This window comes from Lathamus discolor, unplaced genomic scaffold (genome assembly GCF_037157495.1).
Source record: "Lathamus discolor isolate bLatDis1 unplaced genomic scaffold, bLatDis1.hap1 Scaffold_170, whole genome shotgun sequence".
NCBI classification, from domain to species: domain Eukaryota; kingdom Metazoa; phylum Chordata; class Aves; order Psittaciformes; family Psittacidae; genus Lathamus; species Lathamus discolor.
In genome coordinates this window covers 65791-89619 of record NW_027069199.1, presented here as the reverse complement: position 1 = coordinate 89619, position 23829 = coordinate 65791, and the positions used below count along the sequence as shown (strand labels likewise).

The 23829-nt window shown below is 64.5% G+C and overlaps 1 protein-coding gene across 3 annotated transcripts in view; it reads left to right on the top strand.

Moving 5' to 3' along the window:
* The window catches only part of HSPG2 (heparan sulfate proteoglycan 2), a 43017-nt gene that overhangs the window by 8479 nt on the left and 10709 nt on the right, over positions 1-23829 (top strand). For 2 of the 3 annotated variants that reach the window (XM_065664400.1, XM_065664399.1), the window contains 55 exons: positions 71-198; positions 295-381; positions 464-522; positions 611-678; positions 1173-1313; positions 2213-2389; positions 2463-2642; positions 2730-2848; positions 3591-3702; positions 3802-3915; positions 4001-4128; positions 4206-4292; positions 4386-4435; positions 4519-4607; positions 4690-4830; positions 5641-5832; positions 6423-6515; positions 6601-6681; positions 6767-6997; positions 8219-8332; positions 8422-8549; positions 8643-8729; positions 10707-10933; positions 11015-11125; positions 11199-11299; positions 12168-12348; positions 12851-12910; positions 13113-13235; positions 13322-13462; positions 14000-14142; positions 14227-14362; positions 14449-14594; positions 14686-14824; positions 14900-15054; positions 15180-15318; positions 15440-15591; positions 15776-15914; positions 16106-16263; positions 17094-17232; positions 17312-17463; positions 17819-17957; positions 18031-18182; positions 18286-18424; positions 18507-18658; positions 18752-18890; positions 18972-19123; positions 19216-19354; positions 19440-19583; positions 19658-19792; positions 20247-20428; positions 20508-20700; positions 20790-20969; positions 22464-22724; positions 22800-22995; positions 23080-23177. In XM_065664400.1, coding sequence (XP_065520472.1) covers positions 71-198; positions 295-381; positions 464-522; positions 611-678; positions 1173-1313; positions 2213-2389; positions 2463-2642; positions 2730-2848; positions 3591-3702; positions 3802-3915; positions 4001-4128; positions 4206-4292; positions 4386-4435; positions 4519-4607; positions 4690-4830; positions 5641-5832; positions 6423-6515; positions 6601-6681; positions 6767-6997; positions 8219-8332; positions 8422-8549; positions 8643-8729; positions 10707-10933; positions 11015-11125; positions 11199-11299; positions 12168-12348; positions 12851-12910; positions 13113-13235; positions 13322-13462; positions 14000-14142; positions 14227-14362; positions 14449-14594; positions 14686-14824; positions 14900-15054; positions 15180-15318; positions 15440-15591; positions 15776-15914; positions 16106-16263; positions 17094-17232; positions 17312-17463; positions 17819-17957; positions 18031-18182; positions 18286-18424; positions 18507-18658; positions 18752-18890; positions 18972-19123; positions 19216-19354; positions 19440-19583; positions 19658-19792; positions 20247-20428; positions 20508-20700; positions 20790-20969; positions 22464-22724; positions 22800-22995; positions 23080-23177 — 7549 coding nt within the window. The remainder of the gene's footprint in view (positions 1-70; positions 199-294; positions 382-463; positions 523-610; positions 679-1172; positions 1314-2212; positions 2390-2462; positions 2643-2729; positions 2849-3590; positions 3703-3801; positions 3916-4000; positions 4129-4205; positions 4293-4385; positions 4436-4518; positions 4608-4689; positions 4831-5640; positions 5833-6422; positions 6516-6600; positions 6682-6766; positions 6998-8218; positions 8333-8421; positions 8550-8642; positions 8730-10706; positions 10934-11014; positions 11126-11198; positions 11300-12167; positions 12349-12850; positions 12911-13112; positions 13236-13321; positions 13463-13999; positions 14143-14226; positions 14363-14448; positions 14595-14685; positions 14825-14899; positions 15055-15179; positions 15319-15439; positions 15592-15775; positions 15915-16105; positions 16264-17093; positions 17233-17311; positions 17464-17818; positions 17958-18030; positions 18183-18285; positions 18425-18506; positions 18659-18751; positions 18891-18971; positions 19124-19215; positions 19355-19439; positions 19584-19657; positions 19793-20246; positions 20429-20507; positions 20701-20789; positions 20970-22463; positions 22725-22799; positions 22996-23079; positions 23178-23829) is intronic. The other variant, XM_065664401.1, reaches the window with a different exon arrangement.

Here is a 23829-nt window from a genome sequence, read left to right as displayed (position 1 = left end):
AGGGGATGGGGACGTGGTTTGGTGTCACCGCACGCCCCCCCACCCCGTGCCGCGTCTGTGTCCCCCCCAGAACTGCCAGCACAACACCGAGGGTCCCCAGTGCGAGAAGTGCAAACCCGGCTTCTTCGGCGATGCCACCAAGGGCACGGCCAGCGCCTGTCACCCGTGTCCCTGTCCCTACACGGAGCAGGCTCGGAGGTGGGTGACAGCCCCTGGGGAACCCCCGGACCCCCCCCCCAGACCCCCCATAAGATGTCACCATCCCCTGGTGCATCCCTGTCGCTGTCACCGCAGGTTTTCGGACTCGTGCTTCCTGGACACCGATGGACAAGCCACGTGTGACGCCTGCGCACCCGGTTACGCCGGGCGCCGCTGCGAGAGGTGACAGGGTTGGGGGGTCCCTCAACACCCCCCCCCCAACACCAGAGAACCACCCCCTAACCCATCACCCCCATCCCCATAGGTGCGCCCCAGGCTATGAGGGAGACCCCATCCAACCGGGCGGCAAGTGCACCCCGATCGGTGAGTTGTGGGGTGAACCCCTGCCCTATGGGTGCTCCCCCCCCCACCCATGGGTGCCTCCTGCCCTCACCGTTGCTGCCCACTGCAGGTCAGGAGCTCATCAAGTGTGATGCCCGCGGGGGCAAGGATGAGGATGGTGGCACGTGTCGGTGCAAGGTGAGGGCAGGGCGCTGGGACGGCGGGGATGGGGGCTCCTGTTCCCCCCTGCACACAGTGGGATCCCCAATAGCGCCCAGTGGGAGCCCTGGGGTTCCCAGTCCAATCCCCCATGGCACCCGCTCTGACCCTGGCTACAGCTCCCAATCTGATCCCTGGGGTGCCCAGTCTGATCCCCCCAGCACCATCCAACCCCCCTATAGCACCCAGTCTTATCCCTGGGGTACCCAATCCGCACCCCCCCCTCAGCACCCAGTCCACCCCTGCCCCATAGCACTCAGTCCAACCCCCATGGGACGCAGTCTGACCCCAGCTATGGCACCAATCCAATCTCTGGGGTTCCCAGTCCAATGCCCCATAGCACCCAGTTTGACCCCATCGTCGCACCCAATCAACCACCCCCCAGCCCCAAACTGGTCCAATCCTCCCCAGCCCCCCCCCCCCCATACCCCCCATAACCCCCCCTGTAACCCCCGTGCCCCCCATTGCCGCAGCCCAACGTGCGGGGCCGGCTCTGCGACTCCTGTGCCGCCGGCACATTCCACCTGAGCGCGGCCAACGCCGAGGGCTGCCTGCCCTGCTTCTGCATGGGCGTCTCGCGGCACTGCGCCAGCTCCGCCTGGAGCCGACACCAGGTACCACCACGGGCGTCGGGCCGGGCCGTGCCGTGCCTTGTTAGCCGTGCCGTGCCGTTTAGTGCCATTTGGTTCCATATCAGGCCCTGCTCGACCGTTGCATTCCATGTTGTGCCGCACCAGGCATGTCGAGCCGTGCCGTGCCATTATACGCTGCGTCTTGCCGTGCCGTCCCTTGCCATGCCGTGCCTTAGCATGATCTATAATGATTTATGTCCCATGGCCTTGCAGTGTTGTGCCGTCTCATGTCACGTTGTGCCGTGCCCTGCCGTGTTGGTCCAAATCACGCCGTAGAGTGTCTTGCCATGCCATGCCGTGCCGTGCCATGCCCTGCCTCACTGTGCCACGCTGTGCCATGCCATGTTGCGCTGAAATGGCATTGTCATGCATAGCTATGCTGTGCCAGGTTGTGCTGTGCCATGCCGTGCATTGCCGTTATGCCATATAGCGCCATGCCGTGCCATGCCATGCATTGCCGTTATGCCATATAGGGCCATGTTGTGGCACACCATGTGTTGCTGTTATGCCACATAGCACCATGCTGTGCCATGCCATGCGTTGCTGTTATGCCACATAGCACCACGCTGTGCCGTGCCATGCATTGCTATGTTACGCCATGTAGCACCACGCTGTGCTGTGCCATGCATTGCCATTATGCCATGTAGCACCATGCTGTGCCATGCTATGCACTGCCGTTATGCCATACAGCACCATTCCATGCCATGCCATGCATTGCCGTTATGCCATATAATACCGTGCCGTGCCACGCCATGCATTGCCATTATGCCATGTAGCACCATGCCGTGCCACGTGCGGTGCTGCTGTGCTACCCCACGCTGTGCCATGTCGCGCCGTGCCGTGCCGCTCCCGCACCGAGCCCGTTCCCTGCCCCGCTCCAGGTCGCACTCACCGCCGAGGACACGGCGCCGCTGTCCCTGGCCACGGCAGCCGGGGCGCAGCCGGTGGGTGCCGGCGCCCGCTTCTCCTCGCCGCGGGAGCTGCTCTTCGACACCTTCCATGCGCTGCCCCGCGATGTCTACTACTGGGTGCTGCCCGCAGCCTTCGCCGGGGACAAGGTACCGGGGCCGGGATGGGGGGGACGCAGTGGGTGCCCCCCGTGCCCGGCTGAGCCTCACGTCCCCCCCGCAGGTGACATCGTACGGCGGCGAGCTGCGGTTCACGGTGACGCACCGCGCGCCGGCCGGGGCACAGCCGCTGCCGCGCCAGCCCCACGTCCTGCTGCAGGGCAACGGCATCCTCCTGGAGCACTTCTCCGACACCGGCATCCCCGCCGGCATCCCCACCGCCGTCACCGTGCCCATCCGCGAGGTGAGGGCCGGCCCCTGTGTCCCCTGAGCCTGCGATGGGGGGGACGGACGGGACACGCCGTGGTCACCCCCTCCGGTTGTGCCGCAGCGCGCCTGGCGCAGGGCGGATGGGCGCGAGGCCACCCGGGAGCATCTGCTGATGGCGCTGGCCGATGTCGACCTCTTCATGATCCGGGCGTCCTACGCGGAGCAGCCGGAGGAGAGCAGGTGCCGGGGATGCGGGACATCGGGATATGGGGAGATGGGGACGCGTGGGTATAGGGATAGGGGGACATGGGGACATGAGGTCAGGGGGAGATGGAGACACAAGGACATGGGGACATGGGGATATGGGGACACAGGGACATGGGGATATGGGGAGATGGGGACACGTGGATATAGGGATAGGGGGTCATGGGGACACGGGGTCATGGGGAGATGGGAATATGGGGACACAGGGACATGGGGATATGGGAACATGGGACATGGGGACACAGAGACATGGAACATAGGGACATGGGGGCACAGGGATGCGGGGAGTTGGGGACATTTGGATATAGGGATAGGGGGACATAGGGACATGGGGAGATGGGGATGCAGGGACATGAAACATGGGGACATGGGGAGTTGGGGACGTGGATATAGGGATACAGGGACAGGGGTACATGGGGCTATGGGGTCATTAGGAGAGGGGGTCATGGGAAGATGGGGGCACAAGGACATGGGGATATGGGTGCATGAGGACATAGGGATATGGGGACACAGGGACATGGTGATATGGGTGCACGGGGAGGTGGGGATATGGGGATACAGGGACATGCGGCTATGGGGCCATGGGTCCATGGGGAAATGGGGATATGGGGACACAGGGACATTGGGATATGGGTGCATGGGGACACGTGGCTATAGGGACACGGGGACACGTGGCCGCGGGCAGGCCGGGCAGTGGGGACGGGCCGTCTCTCCGCAGGCTGTCCGATGTCACCCTGGACGTGGCGGTGCCGCACGCCACCGGGCGCCCGCCGGCGCTGGAGGTGGAGGATTGCACGTGCCCGGCCGGGTACCGGGGGGCCTCCTGCCAGGTGAGCCCCCCCCCCCCCCCCGAGCCCCCTCCCCAGCACCGGGCACCCCCAGCAGCGGCCGCGTCACCCCCCCCCTTCGTCCCCGTGTCCCCACCGCAGGACTGCGACACCGGGTACACCCGCAGCAGCGCCGGGCTCTACCTGGGCACCTGTGAGCCCTGCCAGTGCCACGGCCACGCCGCCGAGTGCCACCCCGAGAGCGGCGTCTGCCAGGTGAGCTGGGGACAGCGTGGGGACCCCCCCCGGCACCGCCATGGCCGTGCCAGCGGCACCCCACTGCCTGCATCCTCCTCTGCAGGGCTGCCGGGATCACACCGAGGGTCCCCAATGTGACAAGTGCCAACCCGGCTACTACGGCGATGCCACCCGCGGCACCGCGGGCGACTGCCAGCCCTGTCCCTGCCACGGACCCCATGGGGAAAGCCAGTAGGTGCCACCCCCCATGTCCCCTCCGTCCCTGGGGACACCAATGGGGTCTCACCCATCCCTTTATCCCTCCATAGGGTGACCAAGACCTGCTTTGAAGACACGGATGGGCAGCCAACCTGCAGCGCCTGCGCCCCGGGGCACAGCGGGCGCCAGTGCCAGAGGTACCAGGGGACCCTGGTGGGGGGGGGGATGTGGGGTGATTTATGGGGTGTAACCCCCCCCATTGGCTCTTCTTATTGGTGACCCCCCTGTAGGTGCTCGCCCGGGTACGTGGGGGACCCGCTGCGGGGGGAGCCGTGCCGAGGTGAGTGTCAAAGCAAAGGGGACGTGGTGGTGGCACCGATGGGGGTCACGTTAACCACTGCGTGTGTGTGTCCCCCCCCCCAGAGCCGGGTGTCCCCGTGGGGCAGTGCCAATGTGACCCACGCGGCAGCACCGGCGAGGGCTGCGATGCCAATGGGCAGTGCCACTGCAAGGTGAGCCCGGTGCCCCCGTCCGCGTGTCCTCAAGCCCCGAGGGCGATGTCACCCCTGACGTGCGTCACCCTCCCCTGCACAGGCCAACGTGGAGGGGCCCCGCTGTGCCTCCTGCCGGCCCCATCACTTCCACCTGAGCGCGGCCGAGGCGGCCGGGTGCCTGCCCTGCTTCTGCATGGGCATCGTGCAGCACTGCGCCAGCACCGGCTATGCCCGCGGCACCGTGAGTGACCCCCCTTGGCCCCATGGTGTCCCTCTTGTGTCTCCATTGTGTCCCCATTGTGTCCCCATTGCGTCTCCATTGCGTGCCTATGGTGTCCCCATTGTGTCCCCATGGTGTCCACAGTGTTCCCAGTGTGTCCCCATTGTGTCTCCATTGTGTCCCCATTGTGTCTCCCTGTGTCCCCATTGCATCCCTATGGTGTCCCCATGGTGTCCCCAGTGTCCCTATGATGTCCCCATTGTGTGCCCGTGGTGTCCCCAGTGTCCCCATTGTGTCCCCATTGTGTCCCCATTGTGTCCCCATTGTGCCCCCAGTGTGTCCCAGTTGTGCCCCCAGTGTGTCCCCATTGTGTCTCCATTGTGTCCTCATTGTGTCTCCCTGCTTCCCCATTGTGTCCCTATGGTGTCCCCATGGTGTCCCCATTGCATCCCCATGGTGTCCCCAGTGTCCCCATTGTGTCTCCATTTTGTCCCCATGGTGTCCCCATTGCATCCCCATGGTGTCCCCAGTGTCCCCATTGTGTCCCTATGGTGTCCCCAGTGTTTTCCCATTGTGTCTCCATTGTGCCCCCATGGTGTCCCCATTGTGTGCCCATGGTGTGCCCATTGCATCCCCATTGTCCCCATTGCATCCTCATTGTATCCCCATTGTGTCCCTATGGTGTCCCCATTGCGTCCCCATTGTATCCCCATGGTGTCCCCATGGTATCCCCATGGTGTCCCCATGGTATCCCCATGGTGTCCCCATGGTATCCCCATGGTGTCCCCAGTGTCCCCAGTCCCTTGCTCACCCGTTACCCCCCCTCCATAGGTGCAGACTCGGTTCGGTGCCGGGGACGCGCAGGGCTTCACGCTGGTGAACCGGCAGCGCAGCACCCGCGTGGGCTCCGGCTTCACGGTGCAGCCGGGGCCCCCCCAGCCCCGCCTCAGCTACGGCCGCTTCGGGGACCTGCCCCCCGACTCCTACTACTGGCAGCTGCCGCCCCCCTACCAAGGGGACAAGGTGATGGGGTGCCCCCCCCAGGGACAGGGGTGCTCCGGGAGCTCTGCCGGAGCCTCCTTTGTCCCCTGCCTCCCCCCTTTTCCTTTCCCCCCTTTCCCTCCCCCCTTTTCCCTCCCCCCTTTTCCCTTTGCCCCTTTTCCTTCCTCATCCCTACCTCATCCCCTTCCCTGTCCCCATCCCCACTCCAATCCTCTCCCTTTCCCTTTCCCATTCCTTCTCTCTCTCTCCATCCCCTTCCTCTCCCTCTCCCTCTTCCTTTTCTTCTTCCTCTGCCTTCACTTTCCCCATTCCCATCCTGTCCTGCCCCTTCCCTTTCCTGTTCCCATCCTGTTCCCATCCACATCTCTATCCTGTCCTGTCCATTCCCAACCCATCCCATCCCATACACATCCCCATCCCCATTTCATTCCCATCCTGCCCCTCCCCATTCCCATCCCATCCTGTTCCTATCCACATCCCTAGCCTGACCTGCCCATTCCCAATCCCATCCCATCCCCATCCCTATCCCCATCTAACTCTTCCCCTTCGCCTTCCCATCCCAATCCTTTTCCCCATCCCAATCCCGATCCCATCCCGCCATCTCCCCATAGGTGGGCTCCTACGGCGGACGCCTCCGCTACACCCTCACCTACACCCCGGGGGGACAGGGAGCCCCCCTGCCTGACGCCGACATCCAGATCACGGTACGGGGGTGCCAGGGTCAAGGGGACACCACAGGGTGACACCAGGACCCCCCCTTAACCCCTTCTGTCCCCCCTGTCCCCACAGGGCAACGACATCACTCTGGTGGCCCATCAGCCCGACCTGCCCCCAGGCACCCCCAAGGCCTTCGAGATCGTATTCCGGGAGGTAGGAGGGGTCCCTGGTGACCTGCAGAGCCCCCGTGTCCCCCCCGACACCCCCTGACACCCCCCTGACACCCCCCTGCCCGCAGCAATACTGGCAGCGCCCGGATGGACAACCGGCGACACGGGAGCATCTCCTGATGGCTTTGGCCGACCTGGATGAGATCCTCATCCGAGCCACCTACTCCACCAGCACGGCTGCATCCGGCATCGCTGATGTCTCCATGGACGTGGCGGTGCCCCCCCAGCCCGGCCTCCCCCCAGCCCTTGAGGTGGAGGAATGCCGCTGCCCGCCCGGGTACCACGGGCTGTCCTGCCAGGTGAGCCCCTGCATCCCTCAGCATCCCTCAGCATCCCCCTGCATCCCCCAGCATCCCCCTGCATCCCCCTGCATCCCTCAGCATCCCCCTGCATCCCCCTGCATCCCTCAGCACCCCCCTGCATCCCCCTGCATCCCTCAGCATCCCCCTGCATCCGCCTGCATCCCCCAGCATCCCCCTGCATCCATCAGCATCCCCCTGCATCTCCCTGCACCCCTCAGCGTCCCCCTGCATCCGCCTGCATCCGCCTGCATCCCCCTGCATCCCTCAGCATCCCCCAGCATCCCCCTGCATCCCCCTGCATCCCCCTGCATCCGCCTGCATCCCACAGCATCCCTCAGCATCCCCCTGCATCCCCCAGCATCCCCCTGCATCCCCCTGCATCCCTCAGCATCCCCCTGCATCCCCCTGCATCCCTCAGCACCCCCCTGCATCCCCCTGCATCCCTCAGCATCCCCCTGCATCCGCCTGCATCCCCCAGCATCCCCCTGCATCCATCAGCATCCCCCTGCATCTCCCTGCACCCCTCAGCGTCCCCCTGCATCCGCCTGCATCCGCCTGCATCCCCCTGCATCCCTCAGCATCCCCCAGCATCCCCCTGCATCCCCCTGCATCCCCCTGCATCCGCCTGCATCCCCCTGCATCCCTCAGCATCCCCCTGCATCCCCCTGCATCCCTCAGCATCCCTCAGCATCCCCCTGCATCCGCCTGCATCCCCCAGCATCCCCCTGCATCCCTCAGCATCCCCCTGCATCCATCAGCATCCCCCTGCATCTCCCTGCACCCCTCAGCGTCCCCCTGCATCCGCCTGCATCCGCCTGCATCCCCCTGCATCCCCCAGCATCCCCCAGCATCCCCCTGCATCCCCCTGCATCCCCCTGCATCCGCCTGCATCCCCCTGCATCCCCCTGCATCCCTCAGCATCCCCCTGCATCCCCCTGCATCCCCCAGCATCCCCCTGCATCTCCCTGCACCCCTCAGCATCCCCCTGCATCCGCCTGCATCCCCCAGCATCCCCCTGCATCCGCCTGCATCCCCCAGCATCCCCCTGCATCCCCCTGCATCCCTCAGCATCCCCCTGCATCCCCCTGCATCCCCCTGCATCCCCCAGCATCCCCCTGCATCCCCCAGCATCCCCCTCCATCCCCACAACCCTTCCCAGGGGTGTTTCGGGGGTGTCATAACACTGAACCCCCCTCTTTTTCTTCCTCTCCCAACCAGGATTGTGCCCCCGGTTACACCCGCACCGGGGGGGGGCTGTACCTGGGGCACTGTGAGCTCTGCGAGTGCAACGGGCATTCCGAGAGCTGCCACCCCGAGAGTGGCGTCTGCTCCGTAAGGCTTCACATTGAGCAGGTTTTTGGGGGGTCCGGGGGTGTCATCCCAACCCTGACCCCCCCATTGTGTGTGTGTGTCCCCCCCAGGGATGCCTGCACAACACAGCAGGGGACTTCTGTGACCAATGTGCCCCTGGGTTCTATGGGGATGCTACCGCTGGTACCCCCGAGGACTGCCAGCCCTGTGCATGTCCCCTCCCGTACCCCGAGAACCAGTGAGTGCCGCTGCTGGGCTGGGGGGAGATGGGGGTGCTGTGGGGGGGGGGGACGGACACATGTCCCCACCTCATCCATGTGTCCCCATCCAGGTTCTCCAGGACCTGTGAGAGTTTGGAGGGTGGTGGGTACCGCTGCACCGCCTGTGAGCCGGGATACACGGGGCAGTACTGCGAGCGGTGAGCACCCGCACCCCAAACACGTGCGATAGACCCACCCCCAAAACACACCCCCAAACCCACCCCGATGTGGTCACCCCATGTACCCACCCCCAAAACACACCCCCAAACCCACCCCGATGGGCTCACCCCATGTACCCACCCCCAAAACACACCCCCAAACCCACCCCATGTACCCACTCCCAAACCCACCCTAATGGGGTCATCCCATGTACCCACCCCCAAAACACACCCCCAAACCCACCCCGATGGGCTCACCCCATGTACCCACCCCCAAAACACACCCCCAAACCCACCCCAATGGGGTCACCCCATGTACCCACCCCCAAAACACACCCCCAAACCCACCCCGATGGGGTCACCCCATGTACCCACCCCCAAAACACACCCTCAAACCCACCCTAATGGGGTCACCCCATGTACCCACCCCCAAAACACACCCCCAAACCCACCCCATGTACCCACTCCCAAACCCACCCCGATGGGCTCACCCCATGTACCCACCCCCAAAACACACCCCCAAACCCACCCCGATGGGCTCACCCCATGTACCCACCCCCAAAACACACCCCCAAACCCACCCCGATGGGGTCACCCCATGTACCCACCCCCAAAACACACCCCCAAACCCACCCCGATGGGGTCACCCCATGTACCCACCCCCAAAACACACCCTCAAACCCACCCTAATGGGGTCACCCCATGTACCCACCCCCAAAACACACCCCCAAACCCACCCCGATGGGGTCACCCCATGTACCCACCCCCAAAACACACCCCCAAACCCACCCCATGTACCCACTCCCAAACCCACCCTAATGGGGTCACCCCATGTACCCACCCCCAAAACACACCCTCAAACCCACCCTAATGGGGTCACCCCATGTACCCACCCCCAAAACACACCCCCAAACCCACCCCGATGGGCTCACCCCATGTACCCACCCCCAAAACACACCCCCAAACCCACCCTGATGGGCTCACCCCATGTACCCACTCCCAAACCCATCCCGATGGGGGTCATCCCATGTACTTACCCCCAAAAACACACCCTCAAACCCCACCCTGATGGGCTCACCCCAATGTTCTCCTGCTGCATTCACCCCAATAGACCCACCCTGATATACTCACCCTGATATACCCACCCCAAAATACTCACCCTTATGAGCTCACCCCAATACATGCAACCTGATGGACTCACCCCGATATATGCACCTCGACATACCCACCCCAAAGTGCTCACCCCACTATACCCACCCCGATATACTCACCCCAATATTTGAACCCTGATATACTCACCCCAATATACGCAACCCAGTAGACCCACTCTAATAGACCCATACCTACGTGCTCACCCCAATATATGCCCCCCAATACACTCACCCCGCTGGACCCACCCCAATATGTGAACCATGATATACCCTCACCAATAGAGTCATCTCTATGAGTTTATCTTGATATATGCACCCCGACATATCTACCCTAATGTCCTCACCCCAATATGCTCACCCCAATGTACTCAGCCTATTATTTGAACCCCAATATACCCACCCTGACCTACCCATCCCAGTATAGTCACCCCAATACATGAACCCCAATATACCCCATATACCCATCCCTATGAGCGCACCCGAATATATGCACTCTAATACGCTCACCCTGACATAGGCATCCCAGTATTTCCACCCCAACACACCCACCCTGATACACTCACCCCAATATACCCAACCCAATAGAGTCACCCCAATATATGGACCCTGTTATACTCACCCCAATATTCCCAACCCAATAGCGTCACCCCAATACATACACCCTCATACACTCACCCCAATATACCCAACCCAACAGAGTCACCCCAATATAAGAACCCTGATACACTCACCCCAAATACCCCCCAATACACCCCTCTTGCCATTCCCCCCCAGTATATGCACCCCAATGCACCCCTCAACCCCTCCTCACCCCTTGTCCCCGCAGCTGCGCCCCCGGCTATGTGGGTGACCCATCGGTGCCCGGGCAGGGCTGTGTCCCGGTGGGCCCCCCGGTGCCGCTGGCCGTCCGCGTGCACCCGCCGCGCACCGCGGTGGCCCAGGGCAGCGCCGTCACCCTGCGGTGCCAGGCCACCGGGGACCCCCCCTTCTACTACCACTGGGCACGGGAAGATGGGAGACCCCTCCCCGAGGGCGCCCAGAGCCGGCAGCAAGGTATGGGGTGGCACTGGGGTGTCCCCAAGGCTGGGGGGGGGGATGTGGGGTGTCATACACATGTGTGTCCCCCCCCCCAAGGTGAGGAGCTGCACTTTGCCAGCATCCAGCCCTCCGAAGCCGGTGTCTACATCTGCTCCTGCCGCAACCTGCGGCACAGCAACGCCAGCCGCGCCGAGGTCATCGTCACCGGTGGGTCACGGTCCCCCGGGGGGTGGGGGGGTAAGGGGGTGGAGCGGGGCTGAGCTCTCCTGCCTTGGCACAGAGACCCCCGGCAAACCCATCACCGTCACCGTGGAGGAGAAGCGGGTGCAGCGGGTGAAGCCTGGGGCCGATGTCACCTTCGTGTGCACGGCCAAGAGCAAGGTGAGCATGGGGGCACCTTTGGGTGGGCATGGGGCTATGCAGGGCATGGGGACACCCCTGGGTGCTCATGGCGATGTGCAGGGCATGGGGACACCCCTGGGTGCCCATGGGGATGTGCAGGGCATGGGGACACCCCTGGGTGCCCATGGGGATGTGCAGGGCATGGGGACACCCAGGGGTGCTCATGGGACTATGCAGGGCATGGGGACACCCCTGGGTGCTCATGGGGCTGTGCAGGGCATGGGGACACCCCTGGGTGCCCATGGGGATGTGCAGGGCATGGGGACACCCAGGGGTGCCCATGGGGATGTGCAGGGCATGGGGACACCCCTGGGTGCCCATGGGGATGTGCAGGGCATGGGGACACCCCTGGGTGCCCAGCCAGTCCTATGGGTCCCCAAGCACCCTCGGGTGCCCAGGTATCTCTGTGGGACACCCCTAGGCTCCCACGGGAGCATATAGGGACAACCGTGGGTGTCCATGGGGATGTACAGGGCATGGGGACACCCCTGGGTGCTTATGGGGATGTGCAGGGCATGGGGACATCTCTGGGTGCCCATGGGGATGTACAGGGCACAGGAACACCCTTGGATGCCTATGGGGCTGTGCAGGGCACCCCTGGGTGCCCACCGGGTCACACAGGATGCATGAGGACTCTTGAGCGCCCATGGGGTACCGGAGGACATAGAGACACCCTTGGGTGCCCAGCCATCCCTATGGGCCCCCCAAACACCCTCGGGTGCCCGTGTACCTCTATGGCACACACTGGGTGCTCCATGGGTGCCCGGGTGGGTGTGCAGCCCCAGCAGCCTCTTGCGCGTGCCCATCCTGGTGGCCTCAGGCCTGCCCCTGTCCCGTTCCCCCCCAGTCTCCTGCCTACACGCTGGTGTGGACGCGGCAGAACCACGGCTCGCTGCCGGCCGGGGCTGTGGACTTCAATGGCATCCTGACCCTGCGGCGCGTGCGGCCCGAGGACGCCGGCGTCTACGTCTGCACCGGCTCCAACATGCTGGACATGGACGAGGGCACCGCCACGCTCTACGTGCAGGGTGAGCCACGGCGATGGGCACCCTAGAGCCCAGGCACCGGGGTGATGGGCACCAAGGGGCTGGGGTGATGGGCACGGCCAGCACACAGATGCCAACACGTGATGGGCAACCGGACGCTGGGTGCGCTTGGTGCCGTGAAGCCATAGTGAGGGGCAGGCTTGGCACCCAGACACCAGGGGGATGGGCCCTCCGGGTGCCCAGACACTGCGGCGATGGGTCGGCTCGTTGCCCAGATGCCAGGGTGATGGGCACATTTGGTGCTTAGACACCAAGGCGATGGGCATGCTGGGTGCCTAGATGCTGGGATGATGGGCTTGCTGGCTGCCCAGGCACTGGGGCGATGGGCAAGCTCGGTGCCCAGATGCCAGGGTGATGGGCAGACCCACCATGGAGATACTGGGGTGATGGGCACACTTGGCTCTCAGAGGCTGGGTCACTGGGGTCAGTGCAGTGCCCAGACGCCCAGGGGATGGGCTCCCCTGACATCCGCATCCTCTTGCAGCACCCTCCAAGACTCAGATGTTTTATGGCCCCGTTGAGTTTATGGAGGGGCACAGACCTGGTAAGTCCCCTTGTGGAGGGGTCTGGGGGGGGGTCCACGCGCTGCCCCCCACCCACTGCATGCCGGGGCTCCACCGTGCACCCCACTGTGCACCGCGCCACGCCAGCCCCCCACCCCGCTTCCCACCGCTCCTGCACCATGGTGGGGGGGGGGGGGGCAGCCAGCCCTGAGCCCCCCCCCACCACCCCGGGTGTCACCACAGCCGGCACCACCGCAGCCCCCACCGCCGCCGTGGAGCCGGCGCAGCTGAGCGTGGCACCGGGGCAGCCGGCAGAGTTCCGCTGCGTGGGCACCGGCAGCCCCCTGCCCACCCTCGAGTGGCTCGGTAGGTGCCTGCGGGGATGGGCGCTCACTGCGGTACCGGGCTCGGGGACGCGGTGATGGGGGTGACCCCGGGCTGTGTCCCCGCAGGAGCGCTGCCGCCGCGGGCTGTGGTCCATGGCGGGACGCTGCGGTTCAGCGCCGTGGAGCCGGCGGATGAAGGGCACTACATGTGCCGGGCGCGCAGCAGCGCCGGGCAGCACACGGCACGGGCCTTCCTCCATGTGCAAGGTGAGTGCTGTCCCCGTTGTCCTGGTTAGCCCTCTCATCCCCATTATCCCTGTTATCCCTGCCGTCTTCCATTGGCCATCCCCCTCATCACCGTCATCCTCAGCATCCCCATCATCCCTGTCACCCCCATCATCCTCATCACTGTTGTCGCCTACCTCACCCCCCTTGGCCCTGTCATCCCTGTCACCCCTGTGGTCCTCATCATCCCTGTCATTGATCTCCATCATCCCCATCATCTGCATTGTCCCCATCACCCCCATCGTCCCCATCACCCCCATTGTCCCCATCACCATCATCCCTGTCATTTCCCATTGTCCGTTGCCCTCATCACCATCATCCCACCGTTACCATCATCCACCAGACACCCCCATCATTCCCACTATCCCCAGTGTTGCCATCATCCCTGTCACCCCCCATCGCCCCCACCACCCCTCATTGTCCCCATCATCCCCACGACCCCCATCACCTCCATCCTCCCCTTCATCCCCTGTTGTCCCCATCACTCCCATCACCCCCGGTGCCCTCCTGTCCCTACAGGCGCCGATGCACCGCAGGTGCAGGTGAGCCCGGAGCAGACAGAGGTGCAGGAGGGCTCCACGGTGCGGCTCTACTGCCGGGTTTCGGGGTCACCCACCGCCACCATCACCTGGGAGAAGCAGGGGGGCACCCTCCCGCCACAGGTGAGCTGGGCACCGGCACCCTTGGGTGCTCGCTGGGGTGTGTGTGCACCGCGGATGCCGCTCACACCCGCCCTTGTGCCGCAGTCCCGCACCGAACACGGTGACATCGCCACGCTGGTCATCCCCACCGTGACAGCGGCCGATGGGGGCATCTACCTCTGTGTGGGCACCAGCGCCGCGGGCACGGCTCGCGCTGCCATCGAGGTGGTGGTGGTACCAGGTGAGGAGGGTGCGGAGCATCAGTGGGGTTTGGGGTGGTTCTGGGGGGCCACAACCCACCCGTGTCCCCCCTTTTCCCCCATGCAGGGTCAGCACCGCCCGTGCGCATTGAGTCCTCATCGCCATCCATCGCCGAGGGGCAGACCCTGGACCTTGACTGCGTGGTGGCCGGAGCCGGTGCCACCACCGTGACGTGGTACAAGCGCGGTGGCTCCCTGCCCACTGGGCACCAGGTAGGGCACCGGCAGCACCGGTGGCACCGGCAGCACCCCACAACCTGCCCTGTGCCCCCTGTGTGACACCAGCGCATGTCCCCACCTGCAGGTCTCAGGGTCCCGGCTCCGTGTCCCCCATGTCACAGCGGCTGACTCAGGGGAGTACGTGTGCCGGGCGAGCCTGGGGACCACCGTCCGGGAGGCGTCCGTCACTGTCACCGTCGTGGCCGGATCCGGCTCATCCTATGGTGAGACCAGGCTCGGTGGCCAGCAGGGATGTGCTGGTCCCACATGGGGGCTCATGGCTCTGACCTTCCCCCCAGGGCCACCAGCTTCGGGTGTCCCCATCCGCATCGATGCCTCTTCATCCACCGTGGCCGAGGGACAGAGCCTGGACCTCAACTGCGTGGTGGCCGGGCAGGGACAGGCGACGGTCACCTGGTACAAGCGCGGGGGGACCCTCCCAGCCAGGCACCAGGTAGGGGACACGGAGGGGATGGCACCAATGGGGGTGGTTGGGGTTGATGCATGGCCCCGTGCAAGCCCTGGTGGCCCCATGGAAGCCCAAATACCCCCGGTGACCCCCATGTCCCCTCCCCATAGGTGTCCGGCTCCCGGCTGCGGCTGCTGCAGGTGACAGCGGCTGACTCCGGTGAGTACGTGTGCCGGGTGACCAGCGGGGCCAGCACCAAGGAGAGCGCGGTGATGGTCACCATCCAGCCCAGCGGGGCCAGCACCTACCGTGAGTGGGGACCGGAGGGGTGACAGTGCCAGCGGGGGGGGGCACGGACCATGGCTCATGTGCCCGTGCCGGTGGGGAGCTGCTGTTGTCACCGGTGTCACCCTCTTGCCTCGGTTGCCAGCTCCGGGCAGCACGACCCCGCTGCGCATCGAGTCCCCGTCCTCTGCTGTGGCCGAGGGACAGAGCCTGGACCTCAACTGCGTCATCGCCAGCCCCGCACAGGCCACCGTCACCTGGTACAAGCGGGGGGGGTCCCTCCCGGCCAAGCACCAGGTAGGGGACGTGGAGGGGATGGCACCAGCGGGGGTGGTTGGGGGTCACCAATGGCCACATCAAGCTCTGGTGGCCCCACACAAGCCCAAAGTAGCCCGTGGAGGCCCAAATGGCTCCGTACAAACCCCAGCAGCCCCATGGAAGCCCAAATAACCCCGGTGACCCCCATGTCCCCTCCCCATAGGTGTCCGGCTCCCGGCTGCGGCTGCTGCAGGTGACAGCGGCTGACTCCGGTGAGTACGTGTGCCGGGTGACCAGCGGGGCCAGCACCAAGGAGACCTCCATCGTGGTGACCGTCCAGCCCAGCGGGGCCAGCACCTACCGTGAGTGGGGAGCGGAGGGGCCGGGGGCCGTTGCCCGTGGGTGGGTGCCATTGTCCTGTGGTGGCTTTGGGAATGGGAGGAATCGTTCCCTGCGGAAGGCCCCCGTGTGCGAGCCCATCCCCGGGCTCCCGGTGTCCCTTAGGGGGTCACGCGTGGGGGGGCCGTGCTCTGTAACCGCCCTCGGTCCCCAGCCGCGGGCAGCACGACCCCGCTGCGCATCGAGTCCTCGTCCTTGTCATCGCCCGTGGCCGAGGGACAGAGCCTGGACCTCAACTGTGTCATCGCCAGCCCCGCACAGGCCACCGTCACCTGGTACAGGCGGGGGGGGGCCCTCCCGGCCAAGCACCAGGTAGGGGACACGGAGGGGATGGCACCAATGGGGGTGGTTGGGGTTGAGCCGTGGCCCCGTGCAAGCCCTGGTGGCCCCATATAAGCCCAGATGGCCCATTCAAGGTCAGGTTGCCCATGCAAGACCAAATGGCCCCATTCAAGCCCAGGTTGCCCATGCAAGTCCAAATGGCCCCATTCAAGCCCAGGTTGCCCATGCAAGACCAGGTGACTCCATATAAGCCCTGGTGGCTCCATTCAATTCCTGTTGGCTCCATGCAAGCCCAGGTGGACCATGCAATGTCAGGTGGTCCCAGGCAAGCCCATGTTGCCCATACAAGACCAAGCAACCTCATATAAATCCAGGTGGTCCGTGGAAGACCAAGTGACCCCATATAAGCCCAAGTGGCCAATGGAAGACCAAGTGACCCAATATAAGCCCAGGTAACCCCATTGAAACCCAAATGGGCAATGGAAGACCAAGTGACTCCATATAAGCCCAGGTGGCCCCATTCAAGCCCAAGTGCCGAATGGAAGACCAGGTGACCCCATATAAGCCCAGGTGGCCCCATTCAAGCCCAAATGGCCAATGGAAGACCAAGTGACCCAATATAAGCCCAGGTGGCCCCATTGAAACCCAAGTGGGCAATGGAAGACCAAGTGACTCCATATAAGCCCAGGTGGCCCCATTCAAGCCCAAGTGCCCAATGGAAGACCAAGTGACCCCATATAAGCCCAGGTAGTCCATGGAAGCCAAGGTGTCTTGTGCAAGCTCAAGCGGCCTTGTGCAATTCCAGATGGCCCCATGCAAGCACTGGTGCCCCCATTGACCCCCATGTCCCCTCCCCATAGGTGTCCGGCTCCCGGCTGCGGCTGCTGCAGGTGACAGCGGCCGACTCGGGCGAGTATGTGTGCCGGGTGACCAGCGGGGCCAGCACCAAGGAGACCTCCATCGCGGTGACCGTCCAGCCCAGCGGGGCCAGCACCTACCGTGAGCGGGGAGCGGAGCGGACACGGCGCCAAGGCACCACGCAGGGGCCTTGGGGTGACTCTTCCATCTCTGTCCCCAGCTGCTGGTGTCACCCCCCCGGTGCGCATCGAGTCCTCGTCCTCCTCTGTGGCCGAGGGACAGACCCTGGACCTCAACTGCATCGTGGCCGGGCAGGGACAGGCGACGGTCACCTGGTACAAGCGCGGGGGGACCCTGCCGGCCAAGCACCAGGTAGGGGACATGGAGGGGATGGCACCAGCGGGGGTGGTTGGGGTTGGCCAATGGCCCCGTGCAAGCCCTGGTGGCCCCATTCAAACCTCGGTGGCCCCGTTCAAACCTCGGTGGCCCCGTTCAAACCCAGGAGGCCTCATTCAAACCCAGGTGGCCCCATTCAAACCCAGGTGGCCCCATTCAAACCTAGGTGTCCCCATTCAAACCCAGGTGGCCCCATTCAAACCCAGGTGGCCCCATTCAAACCCAGGTGGCCCTGTTCAAGCCCAAAGGAGCGTTTTGGGGTGGAAAAGTGATTTTTGGGGGGCTTGAGGGGTCTGTGTCCCCCTCCTCATGTTTGTGTCCCCCCCCCCAGGTGTCGGGCACCCGCCTGCGCATCCCGCAGGTGACAGCGGCCGACTCGGGGGAGTACGTGTGCAGGGTGACATCGGGCGGCATCCCACACGAGACGTCCCTCATCGTCACCATCCAGACCGGCGCCGGCTCCTCCTACGGTACCAGGGGCGGGTGGGAGGTGCCACGGGGACACGATGGGGACACGGAGCTGACTCCTCCATTGACCCCCAGCCGTTGGCGTCACCCCCCCGGTGAGGATCGAGACCTCGTCCGCTGCCGTCACCGAGGGACAGACCCTGGACCTCAACTGCATGGTGGCAGGGCAGGGGCACCCCCACGTCACCTGGTACCGGCGCGGTGGGGCTCTGCCCCCCAACAGCCAGGTAGGGCAGCGGTGCTGGTGGTGGTGGTGGGGGGGTGGCATCACCCCGCAGGGCGCAGCCCCACATCAGACATTGATGTGTCCCCATCTTGTCACCTCCGCAGGTAGCGGGGACCCGCCTGCGCCTCGCTCAGGTGGCAGTGGCCGATTCGGGGGAGTACGTGTGCAGGGTGACCCTGGGCACCGCCACGCAGGAGGCGTCCGTCATTGTCACCGTGCCCAGCAGCGCCGGCGCCTATTACCGTGAGTGCGAGCCGGAGGGCAGCGCGCGGGGACAGCCGGTGCCACCCCGGTGCCAAACACCAAACCCCCCGTTCCTCTGCAGCCTCCAGCGTCTCCCAGCCCCTCCGCATCGAGTCCTCGTCCTCGGCCATCGCCGAGGGACAGGTCCTGGACCTCAACTGCGTGGTGGCAGGGTCCGGTCCCACCACCGTGATGTGGTACAAGCGCGGCGGCTCCCTGCCCGCCGGACACCAGGTAGGGTGCATGGTGGCGGGGGGGGGGGTCACCCCCTGTTTGTCCTGTTCTGTGCTCCGTGGTGCTGACTTGTCCCCGCGTTGTCCCCTCGAGGTGTCGGGCTCGCGCCTGCGCATCCCCCAGGTGACAGCAGCCGATTCAGGGGAGTACGTGTGCAGGGTGACATCGGGTGGCATCACGCAGGAGACGTCGCTCGTCGTCACCATTGATGATGGAGCCAACCCATCCCACTGTGAGTGCCCCCCTCCAGAGCACGGGGCCGTGCCGGTGCTGGGGACCACTGGGGACGTTCACCCTTCCCCCTGCCCCGCAGCCACCGGTGCCACGTCACCCATCCGCATCGAGTCCTCGGCATCCTCCGTCACCGAGGGACAGACCCTGGACCTGGACTGCGTGGTGGCCGGGCAGGGACAGGCCACCATCACCTGGTACAAGCGCGGGGGGTCCCTCCCGGCCAAGCACCAGGTATGTGGGGCTGTGATGGGGTGGGGGACGGTGGCTGTGGGTGATGCCACCACCACCACCACCACCACCACCTCCTGCCGTCGTGTCCCCAGATGTCGGGGTCGCGCCTGCGCCTGTCCCAGCTCTCGGTGGCCGATTCGGGGGAGTACGTGTGCCGGGCTGCCACGGGCAGCGTGTCCCGCGAGGCCACCATCACCGTCACCGTCACCTCCTGGGACAGCTCCAGCTACCGTGAGTGCGGCCATGGGGCAAGGCAAGATGCCAGTGGTGGTACAGGGGCCGTGGGTGACCTCGTGGCTTCCCGTTGTCCCTGCAGGCCTGCAGAGCCCCATCATCTCCATCGACCCGCACAGCATGGCGGTGGCACCGGGCGAGGATGCCACCTTCAAGTGCCGTGTCCACGACGGCGCCCGGCCCGTCAATATCACGTGGCGGATGGGACCTGGCCAACATTTCCAAGGTATGGTGGTGCCCAGGGTGGCCCCGATGCCATCCCCAGGGTGGCCCTGGTGCTGATGGCTCCTCCTTGCCCAGACAACGTGAAGATCAGCGCCAACGGCTCCGTCATCTCCATCACCGGTGCCCATGTGAGCAACCAGGGTGCCTACCACTGCGTGGCCTCCAACCGCTTTGGTGTTGCCAGCAGCGTTGTCAACCTCCTGGTGCAAGGTGCGAGGTGGCCCTGGCCCCGGCCCCATGTGCTTCAGATGCCCCCGGGGTGGTGGTGTCCCCATCCCTATGTCCTTCATGGGCTCCAGGTGCCCCAGGGTGGTGGTGTCCCTGTTCCAGTCCCCATCCTGGTATCCTCCATGTGCTCCAGGTACTGCTGGGGTGATGGTGTCCCCATCCTTGTGGCCATGCTTCAGGTGCTCCTGGAATGGTGGTGCCCAGGTCCCCATGCTGATATCCTCCATGGGCTCCCAATGCTCCTGGGATGGTGGTGTCCCAATCCCTATGTCCTCCATGGGCTCCCAATGCTCCTGGGATGGTGAAGTCCCCATCCCTATGCTGATGTCCTCCCCATGCTCCAGATACCCCATAAGTGATGTTGTCCCCAAGGCCACGCCATCACCCTTAGTGCTGGCATCCCCATCCCCGCACTGATGTCCTCCTCCTCCTCCAGGTGCCCCCACGGTGTCGGTGATGCCACCGGGCCCCGTGTCGGTGAAGGAGGGCAAATCCCTGAGCCTGGAATGCCTGGGCCGGGGTGAGCCGCGGCCGCTGGTGCGCTGGAGCCGGCCGGGCTCCCGGCAGAAGGTGGAGCACCAGACACTGCTGCACATGGACAGCCAGGCCATCCTGCAGGTCAGCGGGGGTGCCGGTGGGTGCCGATGGGTGCCGATGGGTGCCCGGTGCTCACCATCACCCTGTCCCCACCACCCAGCTCTCCCCAGCCAAGCCGGAGCACGCCGGCACCTACGTCTGCACAGCGCACAGCGTCCTGGGCTCGGCACAGGCCCGCGTGGACGTCACCGTGGAGTCAGCGCAGCAGCACCCAGGTGCCCCCGAGGTCTCGGTGCCTGCCACTGTCACCGTGGTGGCCGGGGACACGGCCATGCTGCCCTGCACGGCCAGAGGTACGGCAGAGGGTGGATGCAGGAGGGTGGCGGTGATGGAGGGGTCGGCGCCCTGACGCCGCGGTGACGGGCACCGGTGTTGTCCCTAGGGGACCCGGAGCCCCGCATCGAGTGGTCGAAGCTGCGGGCGCCGCTGCCGTGGCAGCACCGGGTGGTGAATGGGACGCTGGTGATCCCCCGCGCCGCGCAGCAGGACTCGGGGCAGTACATCTGCAACGCTACCAGTGCCGCCGGTGCCACCGAGGCCTTCGTCACCCTCGACGTGGAGAGTAAGGGGATGCCGGGGGGTCGGGGTGCCCCTTCGTCCCCCTGACCATCTCCGTTGTCTCCTTTGCCCCCGCAACACCGTCACCCATCTGTGGCTCCTCTTTGTCCTTTCTCAGCATGTGGCCGTCTCCATCACATCCCATCCCATAGACCTTCCTCCTGCATCCACCCTGGCTCCATCCCGGTACTTGTCCTCCTATTGCCTCTCTGTCCTCCAGCCTTTCTCATGAATGTGTCCATCTGCTGGTCCCATCCCCGTGCACACACAGGGCACTACTGCTCTCTCCTCTTCCGTTCATGGATCTATCCGCCACTCACCCATCGCAGCTCACACTCATGTCTCCATCTCTCACACCCTCCATCCGCTCCTTCCTGGTGGGTTCATTTCTCTCTCATCCATCCCAGCACATTATCCTCTCTCCATCTTCTAACTCCTCCATCTACCTCTTTGTGGGTTCATCTGTCACTCAACCATCCCACCTCACACCCATCTCCGACTGCTTTCACATCCTTGCATCTACCCCTTCCTTGTGCATCCATCCATCTCATTCGTCCCAGCACACACCCATCTTTCCATCTCCTCTCAAACTCATCCATCCATCCCTTCCTCATGGATTCATCCATCTCTCATCCATCCCAGCATGTGCCCGTCTCTCCGTTTCTTTCACACTCCTCCTTCCGTCTCTTCCTCATGGATTCATCCATCGTTCAACTATCCCAGCTCACATCCATCTCTCCACCTCCTCTCAAACTACTCAATCCATCATTTCCTTGTGGATTCATCCATCTCTCATCCATCCCAGCACATGGTGGCCTCTTTATCTCCTAACTCATCCGTTCATCCCTTCCTCATGTGCCCATCCCAGCACACACCTATCTCTCCATTTCCTTTCAAACTCCTCCATCCACCCCTTCCTGATGGATTCATCCATCAACCGTCAACCATCCCAGCTCACACCCATGTCTCCGTCTCTTACCACATCCCTGCATCCATCCCTTTTGCTTCCATCTCATTCATCCAAGCACATGCCCTTCTGTCCACCTCCTCTCAAACTCATCCATCCGTCCAACTCTTCCTTGTGGATTCATCACTCAACCATCCCACCTCACATCCATCTCCCCATCTCCTCTCACACCCCTCCATCTATCCCTTTCCCAATGGATCATTCATCTCTTATGCATCCCAGCACATGCCCATCTCTCCATCTTTTCTAAGGGTTCTCCATCCATCCCATCCTCATGGATCCATCCATCTCTTATCCATCCCAGCACATGCCCATCTCTCCATCTTCTCTAAGGGTTCTCCATCCATCCCATCCTCATGGATCCATCCATCTCTTGTCCATCCCAACACATGCCCACCTCCGCCTCCACCACCTCCTCCCATCAATGCCCTCCTTGCCCTATCCCTTACCCCATCCTGGCTGCCATGGGGTGCTCATGGTACCTGGGTACTCACAGTACCGGGGTGCTCACGGTACCATCCATCCCCGCAGCACCACCGTACGCTACCAGCTTGCCAGAGGACACCGCGGTGCGCGCCGGTGACGCGCTGCAGGTGCAGTGCCTGGCCCACGGCACCCCACCGCTGCTCTACACATGGGACAAGCTCAACGGCAGCCTCTCGGCACGCACCAGCCACCGCGCCGGCCTCCTGCGCATCAGCCCCGTGCTGCCCGCCGATGCCGGCACCTACCGCTGCCGCGTCACCAACCGCGTGGGCACCGCCGAGGCCTTCTCCCGCGTGGCCGTTCATGGTGAGCCCCATCCCCAGGCGCGGGTGCCGCCGCCGCGGTGCCACCGGTGCCATCAAGGCTTTGCATCCCGCCCAGGTGATGCCGGTGATGGTGGGGATGCCATCGGCGGTCCCTTGGTGGTGCGGGTGACACCGGGGAGCCTCGTCAGGGGCATTGGTGGCACCGCTGAGTTCGCTTGCGCTGTCTCCGGGGACCCCCGGGTGCGTCTGGAGTGGCTGAAGGACGGTGGGGAGCTGCCCCCCAACCACAGCGTGCGGGACGGGGTGCTGAGGTGAGGAGCAGCAATGGGGCACGGGGTTCCCCCTGTGGGGTCCCACCTCCCGGCTGTGTCCCACCCCCTGCCTGCATCCCATAGGATACCGGAGCTGGCGTGGGGCGCGCAGGGGGTCTACGTGTGCCGGGCCAGTGCCCCGGGCGGGCAGGCGGAGGACAGGGCCACCCTCACCATGCAGGGTAGGAGCAGCCCCCATGGACTGGGGGACACGGGCACCCCCCGACCTGGGCCCCATGAGCATGGGCACCCCGGTACCCCCCGTCTGTCCCTATGCCCATGGGCACCCCGGTACCCCCCATCTCTCCTCACATCCATGAGCATCCTGGTACCCCTCATCTCCCCATGCCCATTAGCACCCTGGTACCTCCTATGTCTTTCCCTTCCCATGGGCACCCCAATATCCCCCCATGTCTCCCCAGACTCATGGGGACCCCAGTACCCCCATCTCCCCATGGCTATTGGTACCCTGGTACCATCAATTTCTTCTTCCTGTTCCCCAATATCCCCCCATATCTCCCCACATCCGTGGGCAGCCTGGTACCCCCCATCTCTCCCTACACCCATAGGTACCCCAATAGCCCCAATCTCTTCATATACCACTGACACCCTGATACCACAAGTCTTTCCCTTTGCCCATGGGCACCCCAATACCCTCATTCTCTCCCCATTCCCACAGGCATCCCAGTACTCCCCATCTCTTCCTACACCCATGAGTACCCCAACGCCCCCCAACCTCTCCCCATGCCACAGCCAACCCAATGCCCCTCCAATACTCTCAAGCACCCCACTTCTCCCCATCTCCCACTCGCCCGGTTGGCACCCGCACCCATG